The 23,575-nt window shown below is 34.8% G+C and overlaps 2 protein-coding genes across 2 annotated transcripts in view; one reads left to right on the top strand and one right to left on the bottom strand.

The window, feature by feature from the left end:
* LOC149775140 (serine/threonine/tyrosine-interacting-like protein 1) overlaps nucleotides 1–2,017 on the bottom strand; it is a 30,410-nt gene extending 28,393 nt beyond the window's left edge. Inside the window, exon 1 of the mRNA XM_089943320.1 lies at nucleotides 1,734–2,017. Within this exon, the coding sequence (XP_089799446.1) occupies nucleotides 1,734–1,842 (109 nt within the window). The 5' untranslated portion in view covers nucleotides 1,843–2,017. The remainder of the gene's footprint in view (nucleotides 1–1,733) is intronic.
* A 127-nt stretch (nucleotides 2,018–2,144) lies between these two features.
* Nucleotides 2,145–22,431, top strand: LOC149775139 (malate dehydrogenase, mitochondrial-like). The gene is made up of 8 exons (XM_089943318.1): nucleotides 2,145–2,301; nucleotides 4,349–4,601; nucleotides 5,320–5,429; nucleotides 7,834–7,959; nucleotides 12,532–12,636; nucleotides 15,703–15,774; nucleotides 17,977–18,129; nucleotides 20,845–22,431. The coding sequence occupies exons 1-8, from the start codon at nucleotides 2,236–2,238 to the stop codon at nucleotides 20,971–20,973; spliced, it is 1,014 nt and encodes a 337-aa protein (XP_089799444.1). The 5' UTR covers nucleotides 2,145–2,235; the 3' UTR covers nucleotides 20,974–22,431.
* The last annotated feature ends 1,144 nt before the right edge of the window (nucleotides 22,432–23,575 follow it).

The raw sequence follows: 23,575 nt of genomic DNA, 5'->3' as shown, positions 1-23,575 counted from the left end.
CTGAATTCAAACAGTCTTTTTAGCAATGTGCAATCTGCATATTGCCCTTGCCACAGTACTGAAACTACTCTTCTAAAAGTAGTTAATGACATTCTCTCTGCTTTGGATAGCAGAAAGATTACAGTCCTCACCCTCCTTGATTTGTCTGCAGCATTTGACACAATAGACCATGATATATTACTTCACCGTCTCCAGCATGTATTTGGCATTCATGATACAGCCTTACTGTGGTTCAAGTCCTACTTGGTCGACAGGACACAAATTGTGTCTGCAAATGGAATAAACTCCAGCCAAGTTGATCTATGTTGTGGTGTTCCACAGGGGTCTATTCTTGGACCTGTTCTCTTCATTCTATACACTCAGTCACTCTCAAGTGTCATAGATCATCATCCAGTATCTCACTAACTGTACGCTGATTACACCCAAATATACAAATCTAGCCACCCAACTGAAGTTGATGCTACCATCCAAGGTGTAGAGAGGTGCATTTCTGATGTGAAATCGTGGATGACATGTAACAAGCTGCAGATGAATGAGGATAAAACTGAGGCCATTCTGATCACAACACAAAGACTTTCTCATTCACATCCTTTACCTCAAACAATAAATATCAGCAACACCAACATTAAATTCACACAATCAGTATGAAACCTAGGTGTTACTCTGGACAGTACTCTCACATTGCACCAACATGTCATGAACATATGCAAGGCTGCATATCTTGAGCTGAGACGCATCAGCTCCATTCGCAAATATCTTTCAGTTGATGCCACTAAAACACTTGTGTGTTCATTAGTACTTTCAAGACTGGACTATTGTAACTCAATTCTATCTGGTTCATTTCAATATCTACTTCAAAAACTTCAAAAAGTTCAAAACACAGCTGCTCGGATCATACTTAGAGTACCACGATCAGAGCACACCTCCCCGCTGCTCTGTAAACTACACTGGCTATCCATTTGATCCAGAATCAAACACAAAATGTGTTCTCTGCGCTATGTTTCAATGACGGACTCTAGTCCAACATACCTATCCAACCTCACCCATGTGTATACACCAGTAAGATACTTACGCTCCTCTTCTGACAATCGTATACTCATTATTCCCACTATGAAAACAAAGTCATATGGACAGCGTTCTTTTGCATACCAGGGCCCAGCAACGTGGAATGAATTGCCAATTGAACTTAGGCACAAAGACACAGCGATCACATTTAAGAGTGCTCTCAAAACTCACTTATTTTGACTGCAAGAACAAACTTAAGGACCTAATAATGTTTCCTACCTTAAATATTCTCAGCATATTTTTTAATTTCATGGTGTTTGTTTTTGTAATCATATCATTATATATGTTTTTTATCTTATAGGTGTTGTCTAATGTTGTAAAGCGCTTAGAGCTTCTAAAGATTAGACGCTATACAAAGTCCTCATTATTATTATTATACTTTATGTCGGACCATACTGTTTTAATCGAGCCAAAGGCGTATACGTCTACAGTTCGAACCATACTAGTAAGGTCCAAATAAAGCTTCCGTCCGTCGGTAAAAATAATATAAAAAAACTGGCATAGTGATCAATACGTGTTATAGGATCTAAAGTATATGGCTATACTAGTCATACATGTAAGACCTCGACGCTAATATTTATGTTTTGGTAGCACTAAAACATAACTGTGATACGTTTTACATGTAGGACCAATGGCTATACGTGATCACCACAGGGTTTAAACCTTACCTATTAATAACAAGTAATTCTGATCGCTTAAATTTGAATATACAGTAGCTTGTTGAAGCATATTGTATAAATCTGTGGGCTCTAAAAGAACTATTGACGGCTCTTCCATGTCTTTTCATGTGACTGTGATGTTAAATGTTCCCGTTTGCCCCTTGCTCATGTGTCGACCAATTAACAACAAATGTACACAATACTGCTTCCGAGGTAACAATTAGTTTAAAGATTACATCGAAATTATTTTCAATTGGATTCAGCCAAATTAAATTTATTTATAAAATTTGAATCATAATATTAACTTTAACTGTTTTAAGCTCTTGGTAATAAATTTTGATTTATTTCTACAATATGACTTTGTGTACGCTCCCCCCCCCCGAAAAAAAAATAGGTCCTACGTTGCCATAGGCGTAGGAAATTATTGCTTGCCATTATTTTCCATGCGCAGTCATTATTTGACTTCCTTCTGAGCTATAGGGACAGTTGAGAGTATTTCGGTGGTGTGAAAATGTTCTCAAGATTATCTCGTCATGTCGTTCTCTGCTGCAAAAGATCCTTTTCTTCCACCCAGCAGGTAGTTTCAGTGTTTGTACTTTGAAATAATTTTGTGGAAACATAATTTACGCTGAATTTTCCATGTGGACACTGCATACTTTTTCTGAGCCCGCGGACGTGCAAAACTTAACGTCCATGACCGGCTTCGTACATAGTTTGCTTGCACATTTTGGTGGAGACGCATTTGAATTCCAAACTTGTTACAACTGCGAAATATATATTTTGTTTCAATCTTGCTCATGCAGCGGAACTTTGCATACAATTAGGTGCCAACTTGAAATCGAAAAAGGCCATAGTCTAAAGGTTAGCCAGAGGACACCTTGGCAGGGGAAACAACTCATTCTATACAAGCGTTCATACTTTGCATAATTTTTTGAAAGTTTTGGTCGCAGATTAAGCACTTGACTTTGAACTTTGTCACGAAATACACGCACAAAGCATTAAAAGCCTCAGCCGAACAATTTTCATAGAAAACTGCTTATGTTTTATAAAAAGAGAATACAATGAGTGTAAACAATCATCAGCAGTGAAAGGTATTGAGACATTCATCAGAGAGCAATGAATTGCCAATATAGATTGATTGTTGCAGCATAAACATACAAATTGCCCGTTTTGGTGATTTTTCGGGGAGGATGGCTGACAATTTTAGCATCATTTACAATGCCAAAATCTTTACAATTTCCCCAATTTTGGGTGTACAAATTCCCAATCACAATTTTTTAAATAGACTTGTGCCCGTTACTGACTTTGGGAGAGACATTACTATGACCAATATAGCAAGGTAACCTTGTTTAAAAATTGTTACAGGGTCCATGCTGGACTGGAATATTGAGGCAAAACTTCTTCTTGCCAGATTATTGCAAAGATGCCAAAATTATTAGAAGTGAATGCAGAAATTGTAAAATGTATGTTTAAAACAGTATCTTTGAATATCGGCCTGTGACATTCTACCAGTGTAGTAAGAAATGTCAGAATATTGCAGGAAAAAATTTAAAAAAAACAATCCTGTACAGATATGTAGATAAGGTGATTAAAATACATATGACATACTTAAAAAACTTTATTATTTTATTTAAGAAATTGAAAAACATTTTGTTTCACCACTTTTATTGTATAACATAACAAGGCAACCTCTTTTGAAGCATTTTTGGCTCAAAGCAAAAGATCATGCTTTTAAATGAAGACAAAGTAGTCTAAAAAACATTTGTATATTGACAACTGACATTTGTGTAGGACAGGCCATGATCTGTTAAGTACTGTCCATGCATATAATAAATATATGTATTCAAGTATAGATCGCATTATAAACTTAATGTATAACTCACATCCCATTAGAAAAAAATAACACGTATATAAAAAAAATTGGTAGTCCACATTTGATATGTATGTGATTGTTACAAAGCAATTCAGTATAGTTGTTTCCAGTACCACATGCCTATAGTTGTACAAGAAAAATACATATATGTGAAAATTAAGGATTCATGCCATGTGCGACTCTGCAGAATTAATGAATGATCTTACCAAAAATGATACTTTTCATACTTTTAAAAAAGATTTTTTTCTGTGCACAAGGAAAATACATGTATACGAAATTTCATGAGTCACACCATGATTGTGTTGTATCTGAATTTGTGTTATGACAGCATGCTATGGCAGGGTCACGCTGCATTAGAATTGGTGTTTTCAAAATTAGCATTATTTAAAATGTCCCAAATTACAATCAATCCATAATATAGTATTTTCTGCAGTGTTGTCTAATGTGATAAGTAAATTCAGACAACATATTGTTGAATCCTCAAAAGATGGGGCTTCATTTTTTGTGCACAATTATTTCATTAAAAATGTTTTACATGCAATGGTAAAGGAAACGAGTATTTTTGTGTGAAAAATTGTGTAAAGTTCAATATTCATATTAGTTATCTGTCTTTTCTCATTTTGAACAAGGAATGTTTTCACTCTTAACAGTTTTAGCTTTATCTCAAGTATCCCTAGAAATTCTGGTTTGATCACACCAGAAAATTAGCATTGCTGACTGTATTATCAAGAATTTCAATTTCTCTTTCCAGCAAAACTTCAAGGTTGCTGTCCTGGGTGCTAGTGGGGGTATTGGCCAACCACTTTCGCTGTTACTGAAGACCTCTCCTCTTATTACAGAGCTTTCTCTATATGATATTGCTCATACCCCAGGAGTGGCAGCTGACCTAAGTCACATTGAGACAAAAGCAAAAGTCAGAGGTTTCATGGGACCTTCTCAATTGAAAGAGTCTTTACATGGAGCAGAGGTTGTCCTTATTCCTGCAGGTGTTCCTAGAAAGCCAGGTGAAAGTGACTGTTCATAATTCATTTCCTGGTAGATATTTGCCCAATGATTACAAACAATCCTCACACTCAAACAACGACTTAATTCTGAATTTTTCTATTGTCATTAGGTCACCTGACTTTTTACTTGTTCTGCTTCTGATGTCTGTCCATCATCACTAGTTTGTGAACACTAGATGCTTCAGTTTGAACCCGGTTTATATCAGATTTGGAAAGTAAGCTTAATTTATTTAAACAGATCAGCTCGGTTGTGAGCAATGTCCATGCATAATAATGCATCCTGTTTAACCAAGCTTGTGAATACTTTAAAGGTTACACTTATTTTCACTCAGATTTGGTATGCAAGTTTTTGACTTTCATTTTCTGAATATACAGAAAATTCTGAGAGAAAAAATCAACTCAGAAAAAGATTTTAAAAAATTCTTGCCCTGAAACCGAACTAAAATCATTGAGCCTTAGTGATACTGATATATTTATGCTCACCTGGATTGTTCATAAAGTCCTTTTGTAAAGATTGTTTCATGAATTTTTGATAGTTCTTAAATTAAATCCATGAAGACTCTGACAAATTTTGAAAGTTGAAGCATTGGAACGTTTGAATTTACATTTGAGCAGAATGTGGAGTCGGTAATGCTGTCTGCAGATTCATGTCAGAATTGTTTAAAGATTGTATGAACTGAACTACTTGTATATCTTATTTACATCTTACATTTAACAGGGATGACGAGAGATGACCTTTTCAATACAAATGCTTCCATTGTCCGAGATCTCTGTAGTGCATGTGCTGAAGTTTGTCCAAAGGCAATGATTTGCATCATCACTAATCCTGTAAGTAAAATAGGTTTCAGCAAGGTTTACTTGATCTGTTGTTTTTATCCCAGTCACAGGATCTATTGTGTTACTCATGTCCCTCTGCCCCTTTTGTAATGTCACCATCACAAGTCCCATTTTCACTCAGCAGCTATTAAATATTTGAAGAATATCTACATACGCACATTGTGGCTTTAAGTTTGTCCACTCAATACAGTTAACATCCTCACGTGCAAGGGATCATGTTATCACAGTAACCTGTGAATTCCAGCACAGAGTATTAGCACTCCATCCCAGATTTTACTGAATCTCTCTTGGATTTTATACCACCCCACAATGGTTTTTGTTTTTTTTTTTTTGCTTTTGCTCATTACACTGTCATATTAAATTTGACCACATCATGTGTCAATTTCATACCTTTACAGGGATAGACTTGCATTTGTAGTGTTGCTTATTATTGGTCTTGTTAGGGATGCACATAAACGAACCTACAATTTAGTTTTCTCTTACATCCCCAACACCTTAACAGCAAATTGTCTAGCAGCAACATGCATCCCAGTTTATCAACTACATGTACCTATACTTCATAAGAGTGTGAAAATGTTTAAATGGACAGAATTTGTCTTTACAGTATTGACAGCTGTACTCTGTCAGTGGCTTTTAATGTGATTAATGTAATGAGTTTCAGTACAAAGGTTTTTTTGTTTGTCACTTTTTCAGCCTTGTTACTTTGAAGCCTGTCACATGTCAACAACTAATCAGAAAGTACATGTACTTGCTGTTCTTTACAGTATTACCACTCTGTGGTCTTAAAATAATAGCAAATAGCAAAAACCATCAAGTTTTGAAAAAATCAACAAATGATTTATTTTCCTATAACATAGAAATAAAATGTAAAGTAACTTATGGTATTGCAAATTAAAATCCAAATAATCCACACATTCTTAACATGTCCTAATAAATGAAGGTCTGAATAAATTTGTGGTATTTCAAATAATTTCCAATGCTGAAGGTGTTGATGTGCCTGTAGTAGCCTGCAGTCTTTGGTGTAGTAATGTACCAATTGCCTGAATTACAGTGATGTGCCAGTTCTTTTTATGAGTCACAATAATACAATTCAAGAAGTCCTTGTTTGAATTCACTGTAATAATTCCATTATTATAGAGCACTTCGTAATTGCAGAGAATAATAACAGATTTCACCCTAATCAAAATCTGAATACAGATGATTTCTACCCAGATGCATGTAGCAAGTTGAGTTTGTAATTTGCCAATTTGCATTATCATTTAATTATCGCTCATATTTGACTTGTCCTTTCACTTAAGTCCCCTCTCAAGGACTTTTGAAAAACTCTTCTCAAATATGCTTGCAAATGCAGCCATTTGATTGGAATATTTTTGGTCACATTTTTGGGGTTAAAGTCAAGTTATTTGATGTAGAGAACTGGGTAAGGTACCATTTTAAACTTTTGTTTTACAAAATGTTATGGAGTTGTGCTTTCTGTTTGAACTGAAATTTGGCTGTCCAATTTCCACTCATTAACTTTTGAAGGACTTTAGGGTTTTAAACAAGATTTGCAAAGGGGCTTTAATATTTGAACACTTAGAGAAGGTAATTGTTTGATATTTATGTTTCTTGATCATATAGGTCAGTATTAGCAATCAGTCAGTATTGAATGATTGGCAGAATATGCAGGTCAGTAAAAGAGGTCAGAAGGGGGATGTCATTGTTTTGTGCACAAGAAATTTTTTCCATTGTAAGTTTGTCATTTTAGACGTGAAACTTCTCTGTGATCAAGAGTGAAAATTTGTGACATGGTTTTTTGAGTGGAAAATTGTTCAGTCTTTTTCGTGACAAGTAAATAATTAGAAATAGATCAAATTGTTAGAAATGGTGGATTGTTTTATTAATTTGTGATTGAGTTGGAAACTTAATTTGTGGAAGTGAGGATACTGTGCTCTATCAGGTGGGCCACCTACTACAAAAACATGTGACAAAATGAAAAAATGTTACGTTTACATTTTTTCCAGTTCTTTTGTAATTCTTCTGCATTTTGTACCTGGGCCCTTATTTGCTTTCATTCTGCAGTCTGCTTACATTGATTCTTTATTTGCTCTGCATTCCATTTCCATGTCATTGGTAAAATTACCAGTTTCAAGGTGTCATACCTCTACTTAAACTCTTTAAGAGTCCTGATTTTCCTGTCTATCATTAATTAATCGACTTTATAGTCCATTTACCCACATGTATATTGTGAATAAAATTTTCTAACTGATATTTGCATTAACTTTTTTATAACATCTATTATGAATTACACCAGTACAGATAATACATTTTATATAGCTACAACATAAATCCATTTGTTAGTCACATTAATTTTAATTTTATCTTAATAAATAACATCTGTTTATTTTTCTTGCAGGTTAACTCTACTGTTCCTATCGCATCAGAAGTATTCAAGAAGAAAGGTGTTTATGATCCAAAGAGAATATTTGGAGTCACTACGTTGGATACAGTTAGAGCTAACACCTTCATAGCAGAGGCTAAGGTTAATTTTTGTACTGAGAGATGCTAACATTTCCAGCTTTAATTCCAGTATTAACATAGCTGCCAACCTTCCAGGCTTACAGTTAGTGAAAATAGGGATAAAAAGTCATGAATTTGGACATGAATTAGTGAAAAATACCATGACAATAACTCCATCCACTCTGACCGTCAATACTACACTATGTCAAGATCGCAATATAAAACTAACACTACATATATGCAGAAATATATCTGCATTTCTATTTATTATAGTATTCATAAACTTCAGTTCTTGTGGTTATTTATCAAGACATGATACTGTGGCAGACTTGATCTTCCTTAACTGCTTGATCGTAAATTTGTTTCCGAAATAGTTCAGACTTCTTGCATGCTGGATGATCTTGATGAATAAAATTGCTGACAAATTTTCAGCAGCTAAGGAGGCCTTAAGGTCCGTCTTATTTTTGTCAGAACAAATGTTTAGCATGGTCTCCAGCTGATAAAGGTAGATTGTGTTTAACAAGAAAACTCACAAATAATGCTTCATCGTTGGTAGCTTGCATGTCTTCCGCTGATGGCTTAAAATATTCCAGAGCTGAAATCTGTGAATTCTTAATTTTCCCAACTTCTGTATGTTTTTTGCAACCAATGTACTTCCTCACATCGTCTCTGCGACCATCACCGATACTAAAATTTGTGGCACCCTGCGCAAAAAGCATGATGTATATCAATGTTTAATGGCAGAATGCACAGACAATTTTTTATATATTCCAAATTAAACTTCACTTTGTGAGCAATACATTTCTTTTTCCTTGGTGGTGAAGACATTTTCAAGATCTTGCATGCGATGCTGAACGGTAACTCAAATAAGTGTTGGTGACGCATGCGCGGAGCAAAATTACGGTTAAGCCCCAGTTTCTCTCGAAAGCATTTGGAAAACTACTCTTCTACATATAGATTAAAATAGGCTAAAATGCTTGCTACCGGGCCAGCTGTACTACTCGGCTGTAGTTCTACTAATACCAAGACCAGCAGTACTGGACCATTTCGGCCACTGTGAATATCAAGACTAGCGCTTAACGGGAAATTGGTTATTTAAAATAATTGAGAATTGAAGAATTCATGAATTTTTGGCTTGTGGCGTGAATCACTTAAAAAGTCGCGAAATTCATGCCAAATTTGTGAGGGTTGGCAGCTATGTCTTAACCTCAAAATACATCATTTATAATCACTTCTGTCAGACTCTGATATTTTGGGTCAGATATAATTTTGTGGGTTGAACTGCAATTTGATGACAGTTATGTCTCAATCACAGATATGCTTATAATGTCTGAATGTATTCCTTTATAAAAGTATTCCTGAGAACTTGTTCAATGAAAGAAGTTAGTTGTTGGCAAATCCAAAATCACGTCATCAATCTGATTCGCCTGAGAGAATTCCAGTAAAATGTTAACTGAAAGGACTAACCATGTTTGTACCTAGATGAAATAAATGTAGACATTCAGAATGAATATGCAGTGCATCAGCACTGGATAAATCCCCTGCCTTTGCATTCTTTATATATAGCAGCATGGCACATGGTGGAAAAGACAATTGTACGACGTTTATCTCAACCAAAAACCACAATATTTAATGCTTAAAATAAATTGTTGGATACAGATTTGAAGTATTTCTACTTTTATGTTCTGATTCCAATTTCTGAAAGCTGGCATTCTGTTCACTTTGGGGTTGGCATCTGCTGCACAGACCTGTTTTATCTAGGAAGTTTATTTATTTTTATATGTGTGGATGATGCGTTGCATTGGGATTGGAATCTAAGCATCATTTCATTAAAATACCACAAACTTTGCAATATCTGACATGTACATGGAAACTTATTTAGTAGGTTCTTAATCCCGGTAATTTCATTTTAATCTTTTATTCCCATAGATACAAAATTATATATACTTGGGCATACATATGTTCATTTCAGTTAAATGTTTTGAGTGTCTTGAAGAGTTTGCCGTAAAATATTGTAAATGAGATTCACAAAATTATTACCTGGCAATAACATTTCAGTGGGTGAGTGAAGGCACGTAAAGGAGATAACAGAAAATGGTACATCAACCTTAAACATGTCAAGCAAATTGCATAAAGATGACTTTTCATGAGCGCCTGAAATTTGTTTTTGACTCCAGGAGTAGTAGGATCCCAAATGTCCTGGATCTGCATAAGCCAAAGATGGGTCCAGAAGCTAAGTCTGACATGCAAATATTTTCACTGTTGCATTAACAAAACAAAAGGCAGTAAAACATACAAAATGAATGAAAAATTAAAATTATGAGTAATTTATTGCTTATTCAGTCACATAAATATTATACTAAGCTTACCATTGTAAATTTCAAAATCACATGTTCATGTCTTTATTGGTGGGTGCTCATTGACTCTCATTGCTGTAGTTATTTCAAAGTTCAAGTCGCAAGGTTCTCAGCATAACATAAAAAATATCAAACACCCAAATTAAAAAAAAATTGGGATTTAAGGTATTTCAATGAAACAGATGGAAAAACAACCCATAAACAGTCATTGGTTCAAAAATTAACAGTTCACTTGGCAAAGAGTCAGGTTTCCTCCAACCTTTCCCCACCCCATGTTATATATTTTGACACTTGTTGTTATTCTAAAATCTTGTGGGAAAGGTCAGAGGATACTTGGAAGATTGATCAACCTTAAATGAACGTTGCCATGGCCATCAGATTGTATGTCATGTGCCGTATTTCTGTGAAGAAAGCTGCCATTGTGCAATGGTTTCATCTGGACGGAAATCACCTAGGTCTTGTCACTCTGACATAATGAATAACTGGTTATGCACTCGGCTTTGTAAATGCTCAGATAATCGGGGGTCTTGATGAGTGAGAGGGGTATGTTTCATTTACTAGCAATAACCTGTCAGGTGAAAGTATTATGTTCTTTTGTTGTTCGTGTTGTGAATGGGACAGTTATGATATAGTGCCTTTGTTTTGTGTTATGAATAGGGCAATTGTGAGACACTGCCTTTGTTTTGTGTTATGAATGGGGCAATTGTGAGACAGTGCCTTTGTTTTGTGTTATGAATGGGGCAGTTATGATATAGTGCCTTTTGTTTTGTGTTATGAATGGGGCATTTGTGAGACAGTGCCTTTGTTTTGTGTTATGAATGGGGCAGTTGTGATATAGTGCCTTTGTTTTGTGTTATGAATGGGGCAATTGTGAGACAGTGCCTTTGTTTTGTGTTATGAATGGGGCAATTGTGAGACACTGCCTTTGCTTTGTGTTATGAATGGGGCAATTGTGAGACGGTGCCTTTGTTTTGTGTTATGAATGGGGCAGTTATGATATAGTGCCTTTGTTTTGTGTTATGAATGGGGCAGTTGTGAGACACTGCCTTTGTTTTGTGTTATGAATGGGGCAATTGTGAGACACTGCCTTTATTTTGTGTTATGAATGGGGCAGTTGTGAGACACTGCCTTTGTTTTGTGTTATGAATGGAGCAATTGTGAGACACTGCCTTTGTTTTGTGTTATGAATGGGGCAATTGTGAGACACTGCCTTTGTTTTGTGTTATGAATGGGGCAATTGTGAGACAGTGCCTTTGTTTTGTGTTATGAATGAGGCAATTGTGAGACAGTGCCTTTGAATTAGGCGCTTGAATGATTGTATGCTGAATAAAACAACCTCTTTTTATCATCATCCTATGGCCATGTCTTTTTCTACTGATCCAAGAAAGTCCAGATATGTATATTTTTATCGGAATTTCTGTCCTTTTTGAACTGTGATGTTTAAAGCGTATCAGTTCACCACATCTTAAGGTAGAATTCCCTGTGGTTAATCCATACTTGAACCAATGCATAACATCTAGAACATATGGTAAGCCGATACTATTGATGCTTAGTTTTAGTCTGGTTGAGAAGAAACTTTTGACAAGATCCTAAGCTTGGACTGATGATCAGCATATTGCATGCTCAGTTGCAGAATTTCAGCAGCATTTTAAACCACCTCTGCCATTACTGAGCACCTAGCGCTTGCATTGGTGTATTCTCATTATTCTATTCATATGTTTTATGGGGTAAAAATCAATTTTCTACAATTTATACGAACAAACAAGAAAAATATAAGGTTCAACTTGTTAGCACTGCATACATATATCACTGGTCAGTGGTTAAAAAGAATCGGACACAAGCCACCATAATTTCCAGAACCTGCTTTACATCCTTTCAGTTTGTGCATTCCGCCATTCCTTATTTTTTTGTATGGTGACAAAAGTATAAATTACCATGCTGTTAATACAAAGCCTTGAGGATCGCAAAGTCATCTTGGACAGAATGGCGGTCTTTTGTCTGAATTGCATCCCAGTGTAAACCATAGGCCAGGTGTTATTACCTTGTTAAGTCTATGGAAGATTATTTTCAGAGCTGTTAAATTTTCTATCAAAAGTGTTACCACAATGTTAATACTGGGAGCTCAGAGGAGACACAAAATTAAAAGTTAATACCACTATTAATTGTTAACATCATGTTAAAAATGTTGTCAAGTTTTCATGTAAATTTACATTGCTCATTTGTTTTATATTTTTCAGAAGCTAGATGTCAGTAAAGTTACTGTGCCTGTTATTGGTGGACACAGTGGAGTGACTATTGTTCCAGTTATCTCTCAGACCACCATTCAGGTCTCTTTCCCTCAGGTATGCCCAACCACTGGATACAGACTGATATAATTAAATACAGAGGTCAAATAACAATGCTAAAACTTGTTACATGTTGCACTAGAAATGCTGTGACTCAGCATAAAGTGTGTTGGTATGAAGTATCACAGGATCTGGTACAGTTAAAGTTTGTTTTTACTCCCACAAATGTATATCTTCACATTTGCAGGGTTTTTTTTCTTTGTCGTGTCATCAACCAAGAGAGTTGACATTAATCCATGCTATTAGCACAAGTTGGTTAAACCCACTGAAGAAAAAAAACAATCTGAAGGATTTACATGAAGCATTGCGTGCACATTTATCCCATATTTAGTCGTTTCTAAATAAAAATGGAACTGCTGAGACATCCAGTATGGCTGCCATCTTGAAAATCCTAATGCTACTCATCCAGAATGGGATAGTCATATTTTCACAAAGTGAAATGAAAGTTGTGCTAATCTAACATCAGTTACGGTGATCAAGATCTTGTCACCTACCTCAAAATTGATAGTCATATTGACACGACAATTTTCATTTCAAGACTTGCGATTTCTAGTTGGCCGCAAATTAAGCTGGTGTCTATCTGATATTCATTACAGCTGCCATGGTTGCCATCATGAAAATCTTGTTATTGCTTCTCCTCGTATCCTCTATAGTCATATTGGCAGTGAGTTTTCACTGAAAGACAAAGAAACGGCAAAAATCGATGTAGGAAATAATCGCCAGATTTTGTATTCCCAGATAACCATCATGACAATTGCAGCCTCCAAAAATAAACACTCTTCAACAGATCCTTTCTTTTTTTAGAGCAAATTCAGTCGTATCAATTTGTCCCTGTTTACATATGGTTCTATGGAGACAGTGTTGGAGCTGTTGTTGCAACACCCATGGCAGATCTGCATACTCTTACAATTTTGCCTTAAGTCTTATGAAAATTACCCTTAAAACACAGACTTATGTCATGCTAGCAAAAACTACGGAAGAATGATTGATGCTGCAAAATCCGGATAATTGGTTCATCCCTGTTTTATTTGTGTCTGGGTTTCATTTTAGAATTAGTGAAATTAGTCAGGGAACCAGGCAAACTTTACAGCAGCACCCCCAGTCGCTTTAAACTGCACATATTTGTTCATGCTAAGCATCTGCATGATCAGACTGTTGATTATAGAGTTTTTAAAAATGGCGTCCAGAAAGAGATGCATGTTTAAGATGAAAGGGAAAATAAGCTTCTAGAAAAGTGTTAATAATCGACATAGAAGAATAATAAGCACAGAAGAATAAAAAGGAATGTTCAGATTCTTGTGAATAAAAGCTGGATAGGACACAATTACATTTATTGGACATAACATGCCAATTTGAGTATGACTCATGGTGGGAGATATGATTGCCATTTTCATGTGAAATGGAAAAGAATTGTCAAGATGAGAGATAACAAGTCAATGAGCTTCATAGGGTTTTGAACTAGAGTTTTTGCAACTGTACTAGTGGTAAATAAAGTCTATGCATACTTTACAAACTTTTCAGTTGAACATAATGTTTCAATGCATCAAACTTTTAATTACATTTTCCATCTTTACAATAGCAGTTATTGATATTTTATTACACCTTACTGAAAACTGGTCAGTCTTACGGAAAAAAATCAACTGCCTTACTGAGACGGACTTATCAGGGTTGGCAGGTTGCCATGGCACCGTCTTGAGTCAATTATTATTTCAAAAAATTTACCACAAGTTTTACTGCAGAATTACAACCATACGCGATGATTTGAACTCTATTGAAATTTTTTCAATATCTGTTTGGATTCCTTTACCGCTATGAAAGCCTTAAAGAATCTTAAATCTGACAGCCCCTTAATGTCTTCAAATAAAATTTGGTCAAAATAGTCTGTATTGTTGGCTACTTCGTCATTGGCATAAAATGCAATGGCAGGGCAGTTAAAGCAGCAAAAGCTGCCCTGTAGTCATCCATTTCTGAAGGAAGATTTTATATACTGACTTTAAATATTGTAAAGACCAGCCTTTTGATCATATTTGTCAAAATATACAAACTGAACAACATCCAACCCACTATTGAGTATTGGTGCGCCTTGTATATAATAAATTAGAGGAGGTAGTATTGGACATGCTCGACTTCTGCATGCCTCATGAAAGATAATTGTGACTGGTGTGTGTTTCCTCATCTTGAGCTGAGCATGTTAATGATTGATTGTTTGTTTTTTAACGGCGCATCAGCACTTTTAGGCTATTTAGCGCCAAACGAAGTGTTACTTGTATAATCTTTTAAAACTTATAAAAGGTTCTATATCGACCAGCGATATAAAAGAACAAATGGTTGAAATTAAAAACGGTAAGATGGTAATGGTGCAAAATAAAGCTTCCCGATCAACGGGAGATGTAAAAAAGATGAATAGGTATTAAAATGGGACGGTATATCTGAGCATGTTAATTCTAGTCTGTGTGACGGAAGTATTTTTGCAATAACTGATTGAAGAAACTGTAGGAGGATGTACCATCCAAGAAAAACTTGGGAGTATCTAAGGGTATGCAGTTAATGTAAAAAAATGTAACCTTATTTAATGAGTATATATGTCTTACCTTGATCTTTTGTTTCATACACATTTTACAGAATTGATATTTACCCATTTTTTATTTTTTGTTGCTTACTTCATGTTTTAATTAGTTGGAAAAGTTTATCTTTCTTGGATTATTGTGCAAATCATTTCTACTTAACCAATAAAAACTTTATACACAATTATAAGCTGTTGTTCGTCGCTGTCAATTGATAGGTGTTTTATGTATCAATCACTGTATCTAACAAATACAGAGTGATGCAGAGTTGATATTTATGTGGTTTGGGTTTTATATCATAAAACATCGATCTTTAGTTGGCACCATGTATACACTATTGTGCATGGGTGCAGTAAAGCGCTACTACAAACTTTTTATCATATATGGAAATGGTCACCCTAGGACAATCCAGTCTGGCTGCCATTCAGGAATTTATCCAGCCTTGATTAGCGTGTGATTATTATTAATTACCTAGTGTATAATCTATATATGTTTTCAGGAAGAACGTGAGAGGTTAACAAAGAGAATACAAAATGCTGGCACAGAGGTGGTGGAGGCCAAAGCAGGAGCTGTGAGTATAACTTATAAAGAGACAGGAGAAGAAGCAGAAATTGTAAACTCTTTGTTGTTGTTTGGTTTTTATCCCATGATGGAATACAAATATAGACCTTATTTGAGGTGAATAAAAGTTTATAAACAGTAAACCATATCACCAGTGTGTAGTAACAGTAAGGATGCTGGTTCATAAAACTTCATCCAAACAGAAGTCTGTAATTGTTTTATTATTTGATTTGAGAAAAAAATTACTGTATAAATGCTATTACTACTGAATTACAGTAAGAACTTAATGTTATGAATTCATTAAATGTCTGTTAAGTCCTTACCAGGTGACATAATGAAATATAAAATACCACCTAGGTTCGCTGTGCTTATTTTAGTCTGTGCACTTGTGCCATTGACTCTTTTTGTTTGGTTGTACTGGTCATAGACCAGACGAACTTGTGTGATGGTCAATTGTCCATCTGTTGGACTGTCCCTTGTCAGATTTGTTGAAAAAGGAACAATAATGCATTATATTATTTTTAACAAATAGTCTCCAGAGGTAAAGAGAGAAAAATCTCTGTCACCACCGTAAGATAAAATGATAGTGTCTAACTGGTATGTATGCATTCCTTGTTTCATGGATGGCATGTGTTTTATCAGCAATAATTTGTAGAAAAATACTTTTATTTCATTTCTATGCAGTGCATGCAAAAACTAATTCTTATTGTCCTTTGTGTGTAAATAGACAAGTTTTTCACACACATAAGCTATCTGCAAACAGTCACATCAAGCACAAGTGTTATTAAATATTTAATTCTGATTGAATAGTATTTCTAACATAAAGGCTGAACCATTTCTTTATAGCCCATATTGAGTTTATATTGGAAAATATGATGTGTAAACACAAGCTAGATAAAAAAATATTTAAAAAATTAAATTGTACCTCCCGTTACTGGAACTACTCATTTTGGGGGTTTATTTGGCCTAATCTCTGCACCTGGATGGTTGGTCATATTCACATTGTTTTCACCAAAAAACTTGTGATTTTTAGTTGGTCCTAAATCAGACTGGTTCCAATCGGACATACAGTATGGCCACCACAGGAGCCATCATTAAAATCTTGTAACTAATTGTAAACAAAAAGTCATATTGATGAGGTTTTACCAAAAGACTTATTGTGGTGTCTAGTTGGCCTTGAATGTAAACAATGCTGTTATCACTACTCCTGATCATGTCAGAATTGGAGTTTTCACCAAACAACTTGTGATGTTTTGTTTATGCTAATCAGAATGGTGGCAGTCTTGTATCCAATATGGCCTCTGTTGTGGTCGTCTTGCAAATCTTGTCACTCACTAATATCATATATTTAAAAATATAAATGATCTTGGATTTCTGGAGATTCCTTTTGGCCAGTGGAACGTCAATCACTTTGAGGGACTCTTCGTCTTCTTTGGAGCAAGAAAGTTCCCACTATAGTTCCCTTAGGGCATATAAAAAAAGCCATAAAATTTCAAGACCATCAGATTCATTGGATGACAGAAATTTTGTACTGATTTGCATGGACACCAAGTGAGTATACATTGTCAGTGGTCATTGGTATAAAATGTATAAAAGAGAAGATGCAATCTTTGGTGGTGGTGGTGGTGGTGGTGAGGGGGCAGAACGTGCATTAATTTTAAAAGTAGCATACAGGGAGGAAATTATTTTCATGGGATAACATTTTGAACTGGAATAAAAATATATATAATGAAACGGTCCGATTAGTTAGGTGAAAAAATGGCAGCAAAATTGAAGATGAAAAGAAGACTATTCCTAGAGTATCAATTTTCACAGGATTTACTCTTTCTATGAACAAGGAATACAAAAACAATTATATTTCATCAAAACATAAGGACTACTTCTACAATCCACACATTTACCACCAAAAAATGGTCATTTTTTTATAAAACCACAATCAGTGATACTAATTTTTAAACTAATTGCTCAGATGCTGGTATGAAGTGTGGTTTTTTTTTTTTTTTTTTTTTTTTTTTTTACTGAAGCCACTGGTCTTGGATGGTTAACCATTATTCAGAAATAGAATAGATCCAGGGCAACAAGTCAACGAGGCCAAGATAGTGCTGATATTCCAATCTGCATTAGAGAAGCTGATCAATCCTTTAATGTATTGTTAACTTGAATATTTTTTCAGGTCAAATTCTGCTTTTTATTATGTTCATTATTACTGCAGGGCTCAGCAACACTTTCAATGGCATATGCAGCATCCAAGTTCACTGCCAGTTTGTTGGAGGCTATGGCTGGTTTTGAAGGGAAAGTAGAGTGTGCTTATGTCAAGTCAGAGGAAACTGAGGCCAAATACTTCGCTACACCCATTTTGCTTGGAGTAAGTTTTCCATTTGACACATTTCCTAGGTTTTCAGAATAAGTTAGAGCATGACCCCCTAATTAGGGTTACTGTGTAGCCTTAGTAGAATTAGGACCACTATCTGACCCTGACAATTATCATCCGTAAAGACTTGCTTGTGAACACTTTCAAGTTTTTATTTCTGATAAGATTTAGGCAGATTTTGGTGTGTTTGTATCATTCAAACCTCATCCAAGTTCAGTTATGGGCCTCACATATGCATATCAGTGAGGTGATTTTGCATCTCTTATGGCTGAGCTGTGAACATATTAGGGCTGTATTTCTGATTTAAACCTAAGATTGCAATCAGACCTGATATGTTAGCTTGTATGATAAATATCTTGAATTCAGTTGTGAACAACATGCCTCACACATGAATGAGGCTCTAGGGTGATCATGTGGTGTTAACAGAACCCTTAGCGATCAAGGCATGACTGCAATGCCTGAACCACTGTACCACTGCAGTTACCTTGAGTGGTGATTGTGATGTGGTTTCCAAGTTGTGATTTCCTGGATGGATCCCCAGCAAGATAAGGACACATGCTGGGATCCATACTGTCTGTACAGATCTTGTAATACCTTGGGTATATATTTTAAGAGTAGCGCTCTGCACAGTTTTTTAAAGTGCAAATTAGTCCCTAGTGACAGGTGGATATCAAGAGGAGAATGCTGATTGTACCATTTACTTGTCTGTTGTACTAAGAAAGAGAACATGTCTAGGAAAGATAAATGATACCATTAATTGACAAAAGTAGCTACTATATTCTCAGTGCTTTTCTTTCCCAGCTACATTTTCAGTACATGTGCAAATTTATGTTCAAAGCTGCACATGTCAACTACCTGGCCGAGTGATAAACAGGCCTGACCTCTTCTTTAGATTTTTTAAATGGCACACCTTAACTTTGGGGTGTAGGTATTGCTCTGCTCCAGTCATAGAAAAAGAATCTGTGCATTAGTTGTTAGATATTTTAGGTAATATTTGCAATTATAAGAAATATACATTCAGTGTACATATAAAATTGTCAACTGATCCATTACATTAGAATTGTGCTTGAACGTATTAGCAAATATAATTTTACAATATCCATTTTTTGCTCACTTGGCATAGCAGAATATATTTTTAAGTTCAGAAATGATGACACATTGCATGAACAGCCAACAAAACAAATTGACATGTGGTCTCACTGACTGGAGCAGGGTGTTCAAAGTGTATGTACCTGTTTTGGTAATTTCACCATTATTTGTGCCTTGTGATATCAAATAAGTACAGCAGAAACTGTTATGTTGTAATTAATTAAAACTGAAACTGAGTACTTCTATTACATTATTAAAATTGTGCATAGTTACAAATATTTAATGTAAAATAATCAACTGCCACCAGAACTGGCAGTTTAATTTTTGTATTTTCTAAACCATCACTAAAACAGTCCAAAGCATTGTAAAGACATTTTGAAACATCCCAGTAAATGGACATGTCTGTACATGCACAGTTGTCATTTATTCAAACTGTATTGGTTACTGATATAGAAGAGTAACCTTTAAACTTTACCACATGTTTTTAATAGGTAATTTTTTAAAAACTGAACATATATATTTGGGACTCTTTTTTTTTTGAAGTTTTGTAAACTAGAAACAATTACATTGCTTATTTTAATGGCAGTTAATTAAATATTGGTTGTATCACTTTTATAAGACGTGCCATTTTCAATGTGCCATGTCTGAAGTTTATCTACTGTACTTTGAAGAATGCATTCTTTTGCATCTTAGCATAAAAATCAATTGTCAGTATTTTGCAGTTGGAGCTAAGACTGATAAAAATCAGGAATAGAAGTGGACTTCAAACTTTAACTTGTATCACTCTACAACTTATTGCCTTTTCAGCAGAAAGGTCATTGAATGACACATATTGAGACCTGTTTAAGTATTGTTGAAAGCAAGTAATATAATTGTTAGCCTAAGTGGTTATGGACCAGAAGAAATTATGAAATGGCCTGTAGTCTGGTGTCAGTCTATCCATAATGACAAGTTATTGCTACTCTTCCTAAATCACATACAGTCTACATATTTGTTTATTGGAAGGGTGTTAGTACCACACATAGACAACAAGATAAGAACTATTTCAAGTATGGACAACAAGAACTATGTCAAATATCCTGATTTATATTTGCTTGTCATATTGTATTTAACCTCTGGAATGTGTGTTTGTAACACACTTTGTAACAGTACAGCTGATTGTTACACTGTTCATGTATGTTATATGTAAATCACTATACAATCTTGATGTGTGGCATGCACATTTCAACAAGACAAAGATCTTTTATCTCACTTTCACAATCTTTGATAAAGGGACATCGCTTTTGGAGTGGAAATGTGGTTTTCTTCACTTGGAAACTGTTGGTGAGGTATCGCATGCTCTTGGCATTATAGTTGCAATATGTCTGAATATGCTTGTATTATGCTTGACTGCTTTCAACAAAACCATAACCATTTACCTAGTCAGAATGCAAACCATGAGGGTAAGTAACAATTATTGTGACAAGCAAATGTAAAATATAAACTTTAAGTATTATTGAGCAGTCTTTGTTTTTGTCAAGGATACACTTCACTTGGATCCCAATATATTCTTTTTACCTCCAATTTTAGGCAAAAATGGTTTTACTCATTGGTGCATAATGACTTCATCTTTTTCAACAGAAAAATGGAATTGAAAAGAACCTGGGCATTGGAAAATTGATTGAATATGAAGTGAAATTGGTCAGCGAAGCCATGGCAGAATTGAAAGCCAATATCAAGAAAGGAGAAGAGTTTGTTAAGCAAAGTTAAGACTTCTGCAGTGAGAGATTGGACAGCACCTCATAGTTCTTCCTATTACATCTTTGAGGTGTACAGTTATCAAAAGGACTTGAGATGAGCGACAGTGAAGAATGAACTGCCACTTTAAATGTAGAAATTAAATATTAGATTTCTTTGTTTTGTTTTCAGAGTTGCATGCATGCTGTATAAAATAGGATGACTGAAAATTTAATTGTTAGGTAGTTTATGTAAGATAGTCATTCTTGTCTTGTGTCTACAACAAAATGGATATGGTGACAAATATTTATGTATAATGGTGAAACAATTAGTACAAAGGAAAAATGTTGATGTATACTCTGAAAACTATGGAATTGTTGAAGGGAGTTATGACTTATGTTGCATACTCCTGTAACAGTTGAATTTTTACATATATTTTTCTGGAAGAACAATATTTGTATTAATTAGTCCTAAATGATGAGAGAATATTTGTCGATAATTCAGTACTTCCATCTTTAATGATTCATGCGGGTCGTATACTTAATGAGGACATTTGCATTGGGTTTTTTTTGTTCATACTTGACATGCATTACTTGTCCATACGTGTATCATGTGCTGAGTAAGAAATATTCTGCAAACGTAATTTCTTGCTTATTTTGGGTAAACAATAGGCTTGAAAGCTGATAAGAGAATACTTTTTTTCATGCTAGATATTGAGGTTTTCTTTCAGTCTTAGAAATATGTTAATCGCATCAGGAATAGTTGTATAACTTATGGTAGTATTTATGTCTATTCTCTTTAATGTTTTGGTATCTGAAGATGGCCTGGAGATTATAGAAATAATGTTTAAGATTTAACTTGTAACCTCAGCCAATCAAAAGCTGTGTCAAAGAAAGTCTTCTCTGATTGCTTGAAACCAAGCTTAAGCTACATCTCTTTCTTTAATGCATTTTTTTCATGTTCCATCTCTTTTGTTCTATGTATGATTTCTCAATATTAGTTGAGAACTTTTTGGTATGTTATGAAATTTGATAGATGCCTGAGCTGTTTAAAGTTTGATATGAATTGTACATGTCGAAATATAACAATCAGTATTGTTCATCATCAGTCACAGTGGAACAAGTTTTATTTTGAGACAAAAACTAACCATGCAAATTTTTTTTAATGCTTTTTTGATGGACCTCAGAGAGAGATGAGGTATCCAGTCATTTGGATATGTGGAAAAGCTGGTTTGCCATGTTATGTATAATGCTTTTTAATATATAGCTGAACATGCATAGCAAGAGATTTCTATGCTGTGTTGTTACTTGTATTATGATGCATGCTGTAACATTTCAATCCCTGTCCTTTTGATGCAAACAGAGCTTAGGTTTATAAAGGACAATACATTTAAAATAAAAATCATGTTCAAATGTTTCATCGTGATACTGTTTTAGTTTGAAGACATTGTTACAAATCTCAGAAATACATGAATATTTTAATTTCAGACAAGTTTTCTTTTTTTTTAAAGCCACATACATTCCATATTCTTGGCAAGTGCTTTAAAACAGAAATCAACACTGGACACCTGAATATTTTAATGCTAATAGTAATTGTATAAATTATTGTGTCTCACGCACTGCATTCCAGGCATTTTGGAATTCAGTTTGCATCCTTTTTGTCTCAATCTTATAAAGTTAAGGGGAGCCATTATATTATCTGCCCTGTATAAAGTGTAGGGGAGCCATTATGTTATCTTGTCTCAACAAAGTCAAGGGGAGCCATTATATTATCTCCTCTGTATAAAGTTTAAGGGAGCCTTATGTTACCCACCCCTCACTTCGATGTTGGCATTCAGGTCCCAAAGAATATAAGAATATGTATGTACTCTTCTCTCTCTTAAAATGGCATGGCTTCAGAAGTGCCCATTCAGTATGAATAGGCGGCATATAGTAGACCTAATTTTTCTATGTCTTAAAGCAGAATTCCACTTTTCCCATGATGATAGAAATTTATCAGTGTAGTCCATTTTTTTTTATATTATCTCCAATCCGGTTTTTAAAAAACTCTCTGCTCCCATTGTGCAGTGATCTTTGTAAAATATTCATTCCATATATTAACACACAATCGTTGTAAAGTTCCTCTTTGTCTTATGAATCTTCATGTAACTGAAACTGATATAAATGAAAAGAAAGAAGCATGCTTGCAAAATGTGTCATCTTGAGATTTTGAGAAAAAAAAGTTTTGAAAAAGTGTAGAGTTGGGAATGGCTCACATACATAGTTAATGGAAATGTAGTTGGTCAGTTCATAAGAAACTTGAACACCAGAGAACTGGTGTTTTGTGAACTTTTGCAAGAAACCTCTGAATTACTCTAATTGCGGTTGTTTGAGTTTGGAGCAGGCATAACTTGTAAATGGTATGTTTTATTTTGATCTTCAACAGTCATGAATAATTGTTACATTTTGCCTTTTTATCTCTTACATTGAAAATTTGCCCGAGGCCGTTGTAATGGGCACATGCATTTATGTCAGTAGCCCAAAAATTTCACAACACTCGAAAAATTAGCAAACATATAGTGACTAAGTTGTGTAGCTTGAAATCTACTCCTCACACTTGCCAGTTGCTTGCCAAGTATATTATCCCATCACTATGC

The sequence above is a fragment of the Sinohyriopsis cumingii genome, chromosome 19 (genome assembly GCF_028554795.1).
Source record: "Sinohyriopsis cumingii isolate HCF-2022 chromosome 19, ASM2855479v2, whole genome shotgun sequence".
In the NCBI taxonomy this organism is placed as follows: domain Eukaryota; kingdom Metazoa; phylum Mollusca; class Bivalvia; order Unionida; family Unionidae; genus Sinohyriopsis; species Sinohyriopsis cumingii.
Note: the sequence above shows the minus strand (reverse complement) of the source record. Positions and strands in the feature narration are given on the sequence as shown.

Bases quoted from the DNA above. Each gene is read 5' to 3' on its own strand.
- LOC149775139 (XM_089943318.1), top strand. From the start codon at position 2,236: ATGTTCTCAAGATTATCTCGTCATGTCGTTCTCTGCTGCAAAAGATCC. The intron at 4,602-5,319 runs GTGAAAGTGACT...TACATTTAACAG, and splicing joins AGGTGTTCCTAGAAAGCCAG to GGATGACGAGAGATGACCTT. The intron at 18,130-20,844 runs GTAAGTTTTCCA...CTTTTTCAACAG, and splicing joins CTACACCCATTTTGCTTGGA to AAAAATGGAATTGAAAAGAA.